Source organism: Thalassophryne amazonica, chromosome 6, assembly GCF_902500255.1.
Source record: "Thalassophryne amazonica chromosome 6, fThaAma1.1, whole genome shotgun sequence".
Lineage (NCBI taxonomy): Eukaryota > Metazoa > Chordata > Actinopteri > Batrachoidiformes > Batrachoididae > Thalassophryne > Thalassophryne amazonica.
In genome coordinates, this window is record NC_047108.1 from 88833273 (window position 1) to 88839480 (window position 6208).

General features: G+C 37.3%; 1 protein-coding gene across 1 annotated transcript; it reads right to left on the bottom strand.

The window, feature by feature from the left end:
* Positions 1 to 907: 907 nt before the first annotated feature.
* LOC117512604 lies at positions 908 to 4664 on the bottom strand. Its single transcript, XM_034172737.1, has 3 exons — positions 3682 to 4664; positions 2820 to 3148; positions 908 to 1017 (listed from the first exon to the last, which is right to left on the bottom strand). Exons 1-2 carry the CDS (start codon positions 4510 to 4512, stop codon positions 2822 to 2824), a joined length of 1158 nt encoding a protein of 385 aa, XP_034028628.1. The 5' UTR covers positions 4513 to 4664; the 3' UTR covers positions 908 to 1017; positions 2820 to 2821.
* Positions 4665 to 6208: the final 1544 nt, after the last annotated feature.

Consider the following 6208-nt stretch of genomic DNA (forward strand, 5'->3'; position numbering starts at 1 on the left):
TTTTGAAAGACATTGTTGTAACTGCTGACTTACCTCACATCTTCTTTGCTTCACAGAGAGTCAGTTTGTCGTGTCCACCTGGGGGGTGTTTGTCTGGTGGTAGTGGGTCCAGGAGCGCCGGACTTCTCTCCTTGCGGGCGCTGGAGAGCGTGCCAGCAGTCACTCCTCCAGAAGGACGTTGGTTTTGGTTTTGTACATTTTATTTAGGCACAGGTGAAAAATAAATTGTTTTTGTTGTTGGAACCGCTTTCTGGTTATTTTTAGCGCTGGGTTCTGTCTGACGCAGGTTCGCTCCTCAATCCGCGTCGACACGTAACACAAGCTCTGCTAATAGTTGTAAAATGAGTTATAATGTGCTGACTTTATACTTCATTAATGTTAAGTGCCATTAATTAAATGTGTTCTTTTGTTTATCTTGTGTGGATTTCCTTTTGTGTTAGGTGCCACTTATCAGTATGTATTCACTTAATACAACACAAACTACAAAAAAGTTTTTATTAACTTCATTGCATTCAACAAAATGCCACATTAATGATATTAGTGTTCACCATTTGCTGTCTAATGTAATTTTTCAGCATTTTTTAAGAGACCGATAATCCTGAAGATGAATTCCAGAGTGCTTGAATTTCAATATTATATTACAAAGATTTGGGCACAGTTGATACCAGTTGGTCCCTTTATAAATCAGGTAAAGTGTTTGAATCAAAGTTATAAAACAGAGCCTATAAATTATTTACTCTTGACAAAGCCCACAGTGTATACATTACACATAATCAAGACTTTAAACATACTGTACCTCACAGGTTTCAATTGTCTTCATACTAAAATGACATTCAGATGTAATACAGGTAAATTTGCAATTGTCACTGCCATGGTGATTACAAAACATTAATTAGATATTAACAAAAATAACAGTGACAATGATATTTCAGGTCAGTTACAGGCAATTTTAAAGTTAAAATTCACCGGTTGGCTAGTTATCTTTCTGCAGGTCGCTGCTGTCTGTCTGGGAACACCCTGAAACACAGAAAAAAGACAACATTGTTACTCTTTAAAGAACCATAAAAATCTGTATTGTTGGTTTTAACCAGGACTAGAATTGTGACTAACATTATGGTAAGTTGATTAGTCACAAAAGAACATGCAATAAAACCAACAACTCAATCATAAACTTCTTGTATTTCTGATGTTTGTTGACTGTTTGCTTGTTTTGTGACCTTGTGGTGGATCTGTTTCCCTGTGGGGATTAATAAAGCTAAATTATAGATTTATTTTTTAAATTAGGGACAGTACATATTAATAAACAGTTTCATGTAAATATGCAGGATTATAGCCAGTGGCTAATTTCCATCCCTTATCCCTAACCTAATAAACTGAAACAGTGGGAGTCATTCAAGACATTTTACAAAATGGTGCATGAATCAAAGCAACACACTTTATTATTGTTGATCCATGTTAATTGTTGATGTACTTTTTTTTTTTTTTTTTTGCTTTTTGTTGCTGATATTAGTATACTGTCGTTCTAGGCCTACTAGGCCAGTAATTCTTGGTCTGGGGCTCTGGACCCCCCACAAGACATTACTGGATTAATCAAAAGGGTCACAAGATGACAAGATATGATACAGGAAAATATTTTTTGAACATAATGTGATTTTTTTTTTTAGCCTTTTTTTGTCATTTCTGCTTTATTTATTTTGGATTTTGGCATTTTACTTCCTCAAGCCTCTGCAGCTGGTCTGCTCTGTGTCAGCCTGATCCCGTCAGATCTCAGAAGCTAAACAGTGCAGAACCTGGTTAATACTTGGATGGGAGACCTCTTTGGAACACCAGCGGCTCTGTGTGTTTCTCCAGGTTACACTGGAGTTGCGTCAGGAAGGGCATCCGGTGTAAAACTTGTGCCAAATACCAGTGTGGATCTGGCTGTATCCACTGTGGTGACCCCAAACAAAAATGGGAGCAGCTGAATGGACAACAACAACCTCCTCAAGATTCAGATTACACAAAACAAAGTAAGTCCTCTCTCCAGATCAGCTGGATCAGTTACAATATTTAACTAAGTCAATCGACCAAAGATCAGTAAACCACTGCTTTGATAACTGAATAACTGTTTTAATTTTTATTAAGCAAAGATGTAGAGAAAGAGAAAAACAATACAGTAACAAATCAATGCAACAATTAATATTTTCTACCAAGTTTTTATAATAATAATTTAAAAAGGCAAACACGATGTAAAACTGTATCTCCACCACACACACGAACAACACTTTCATTTTGAATAAATTTAAGAGTATAAATTTAAACAAAATCACAGACAACCACATTAGTTTGATAAATCTGTTCTTAAATCTGATAAATCTGTTCTTCAGTCCTGTCCTGAAGCTGGTTTAATTGTAAATTGCTGAATTCACTTCATTTTTGCAGCATTAAGTGGAGCTGAGTTGCTGAAAAGAAAGTGAAAGCAGCCTGTGGACTGTGGCCGCGGTGACATCCATCATTACAAGTGAAAAGGGCCATTTCAGAAGCTAATCACCGCTCACCCTTTATTGCTTTTATTTGTGGAACTAAATGATTCACTATCTTGAATGATAGTTGATTGATTCAATATCTTTTGGTTTTGTACTGTTAGACAAAAATAGATAATGACTGTGGGGAACTTTAACACACACACACACACACATAATATTTTTTATTTTACTATTTTCTGAGTTTATGGATAAAAAATATGAGGTGGGGTCCTGGGTACTGGATAGACTTGGATTTTTTTGATTATGGGTCAAACTTTTGGAACCACTATACTAGGCCTTTAGCACTATACTTACTATTAAATCTGAGTGTGGATGTAGGCTTGTAAGAAAAGGTAGAGTTCAATTGCCTCCTCAGAAGAAGTAGGTGGGTGCAGATAGTTTTCTGACATTGCAAGGCAGCAAATGTCAAAAACAGTCTCATCACATGGATATGGACCTCTTGGCAGGCATTCCTCTCTACAAGCCTGGATCTGTTGATGGGATACTGCCTTGATGTAGTTTGTGGTGCCAAACAGATGGGGAAGGTTGTACACCAATAGTGGTCGTCCACTTGGAGAAACTGCATTCCTACTGGGGCGAATTCTGTGGCAATTCCACAGGTTAGCAAGGTCCTGCAGCTCTCTCTAGAAGAAGAAAAGCAAACAAGAAAAAAAAAAACAAAACACTTAGCCTAAACTTGCTCATTTTTTTATCCCATACTTTAGTGACACTGCAGCCATTTTTCACATCAAAGAGGCTGTGAAGGGAATCTAATAAATCTGATGACAGATAAGTCTTCTGTGTAAAATTCATTCTGAACTTAAGTGAAGCTCATGAGGTTTGAACTGAGAAATAATTAACCTGTTGTGAATGTGAGTCTTTTTGCAACATTTTTTTTTTTAGCAGCTCAGGAAGAAAATACTTTGGGATTCTTATTCACATTTGAATTGTGAATATGAACAGCTTGGAAGGGAGAGAGATGATCACAGCGCACAAAACTGTACTAAACGACTGGATCAGCTGGGCATATGAACAGTGCCAGCATATCTCAGGGCAAGTCATGATTTATTGACAGAATAAAAAGTCTAGCCCAGTGAAGGTAACAAACAGACCTAATTCATTACTTAACTCATTCAAAGTGCTATCTTCATTCGCCCAAAAGGAGAGAAAGACTTACCTCAATTATTTCCAAGCATGTGAATTGTATGAGATTTTTGTCGATGAAGTCCCCTGAGAAGTGGTCATGGTCCTTTAAATCTTGGAATACATTGATCCAGAATTGTGCATGGTGTTTCCTTAAAAATCCCCACCATTGTTCAATCCTTTGGTTGTGATTGCTTGAACCGGTAATGTAGCATCTCTTACTGAACTCATCGTCATGGGTACCTCTTAAAAACATCTGCACCTGCTCCACTGAGCGGTTCTCAGTGCCCAGGTCTGCCCTGATTCGTGTGGGCGCGCCGCTCCTGTCTTCAACTTCATCAATGAAGTAACCAGAAATAACTCTGGGGTTGCTATTGGTGGTATAAGCATGCAGCCAAATGACCATACGTGAAAATCCATCAACAGCACCGTTAATACATATTCCATATGGTTTCAGTTTGTCGTAGGAATCGATGTGCCATAAGAAGTTGGGGCCCGGGTTTGCATACAGGCGTCCTCTTAGACGGTTCCGTTGCCTCAGCTCTACTCCCTGAGGATCTAGGATTTTAAGCAGGTGCCGCACAGCTCTCTGAGTCACTACCAAACCATCTTGGATGCATTTCAAATGCATGAATTTGTATCCATGAAGCATACCGTATTGGTTCAACTGCTCCTGCAGAAAGAGAGCGATGTCCAGCACGTCAGACTGGGCTTTCCGCCGGAACAATCCCAACGACTTGAGATGCCTGCGCAGTGTTGACATACTAATATTAATATCATCCTCATTTTTAAGAAATATCAGTATTTCCCAGTGTCTCAGACCAAGAAGGTGGTAATAGCAGATTAATTGTGACAGCGCCATCATGCCAGCTGATCATTGAGGAAACGCGCATACGGAAGCTGGAGACACCTGATCTCGTAATTACGAGATCAGGTGTCTCCTGATCTCGTAATTACGAGATTTCTTTTCTCGTAATTATGAGAAAAGATCTCATAATTATGAGATCAGGATCTCATAATTACGAGAAAAGATCTCATAATAACGAGATCTTTTCTCGTAATTACGAGATCAGTGGTCAAATTTTTTTTTTTTATCCAGTGAATGCAATACGCTTCCGTAGGTACGGTACTTGCAGGAGGAAAAAAAAAAACACGATAGGCTGTGGCTAGTCACATGGGTTGCAATGTGACCTTTCAAAATAAGAGTCTAAACTTTTTTTAGCCATTTAAAAAAAAATAAAATAAAAGCAAGATTAATTTACACATTTTTAACCATGTAATGTATTATATCCAAATTAAGGACTAATAATGTCTTTGTAATGTATATCTTATGGTTATTTTTATTGACATGGGCTTTGTATACATATTGCCTGTTTGACTGCCTTATTAAGGTGCACAACCACTCAAAATAAGGTCAAATTGATATTGACTTGTTAAATTAGACTCTGGTTAAGATCATGGAGTAAAAAAAAAAAACAAATCATCACATGTTTATAGTCCATATATCTCTGTGGATATACCCCCCCAAAAAACTGCAGCAGTTAAACATGCAAAAAGAACAAAAAGTTTACGCTGAGTGGACACTGAAATTTACATCTGTTTTACCCTATCAATGAAATTTCTTATAGAACAGTCATTTTGTTGCAGATCAGAACATGCTGAAACTTTTTGTAAGGTAACCCCAAAATATTTCTGTTTGTCTTTTTGTTGTTACTAACCTGCCTCTTTAAAAAAGTTGTTGAAATGTTTGTGTTTGTAAAGCTTTCCTCTTTTCAAACTTCCTTTCTGGTTTCAGTTGTTTGTAAAGAAGTTAAATATTGTTATCTTAGCTTAATAGCCTTGCATTTGTGTAAAAAGTGTACCTGGCCTAGTGGCTATTAAAGTATAACAGAATTTCTCACATAATTTTTAGGAGTGGAGCCCAGCTGTAGCCCACATATTGCCCACATGTGGGCTACTGTCCATGTGGGGCCCAACAAAAAACATTCTGAGCCCTTGCCCAGCCGAAGCCCAACCTGCCCAACTGAGACCCATGTGGGCCCCAACTGGATGTGTTTGCAGGGAAGGGTATGGGCAGCAGCAAAGTTTATAAATACCCACCCCTGATACTGTAAAAATAAGAAATATATACACATATATACATGCTTGCACACATAAATACAATTTCATAAATACATATCTATACATATACACATACATAGATATATGCATGCATACATATATACACAAACACACACCCATGTTGCAAATACCAAAAAAGTGCAAAATTATTCAATGAACTCCAATTTAAACTCGTCGATTATCACCTCGTTTCTGCTTAAAACGGCCTCATTTCTGATAACCAAGATATAAAGAGAGTGCAAATGTAACTACAAAATCCAAAATACTTTTAAAAAAATGTGCACAGTAACTAAATCAAAATATTAAAAAAAAATGTATTAAAAATAAGTTACAAACAAAAGTAATATTTAAATGTGAACAGGTATAGGACGTTAACGTAAGGGGGAGGAGATATCATCGATATCCGGTTGTTAAGTGTGATGTAACGGATCATGTGATTT

What these genes read in the sequence shown, in the direction of transcription:
- LOC117512604 (XM_034172737.1), bottom strand. Translation starts at nt 4,512, where the DNA reads ATGATGGCGCTGTCACAATTAATCTGCTATTACCACCTTCTTGGTCTG. An exon ending in CATGCTTGGAAATAATTGAG is followed by an intron (nt 3,149 to 3,681) that starts GTAAGTCTTTCT and finishes TTCTTCTTCTAG; the next exon opens with AGAGAGCTGCAGGACCTTGC.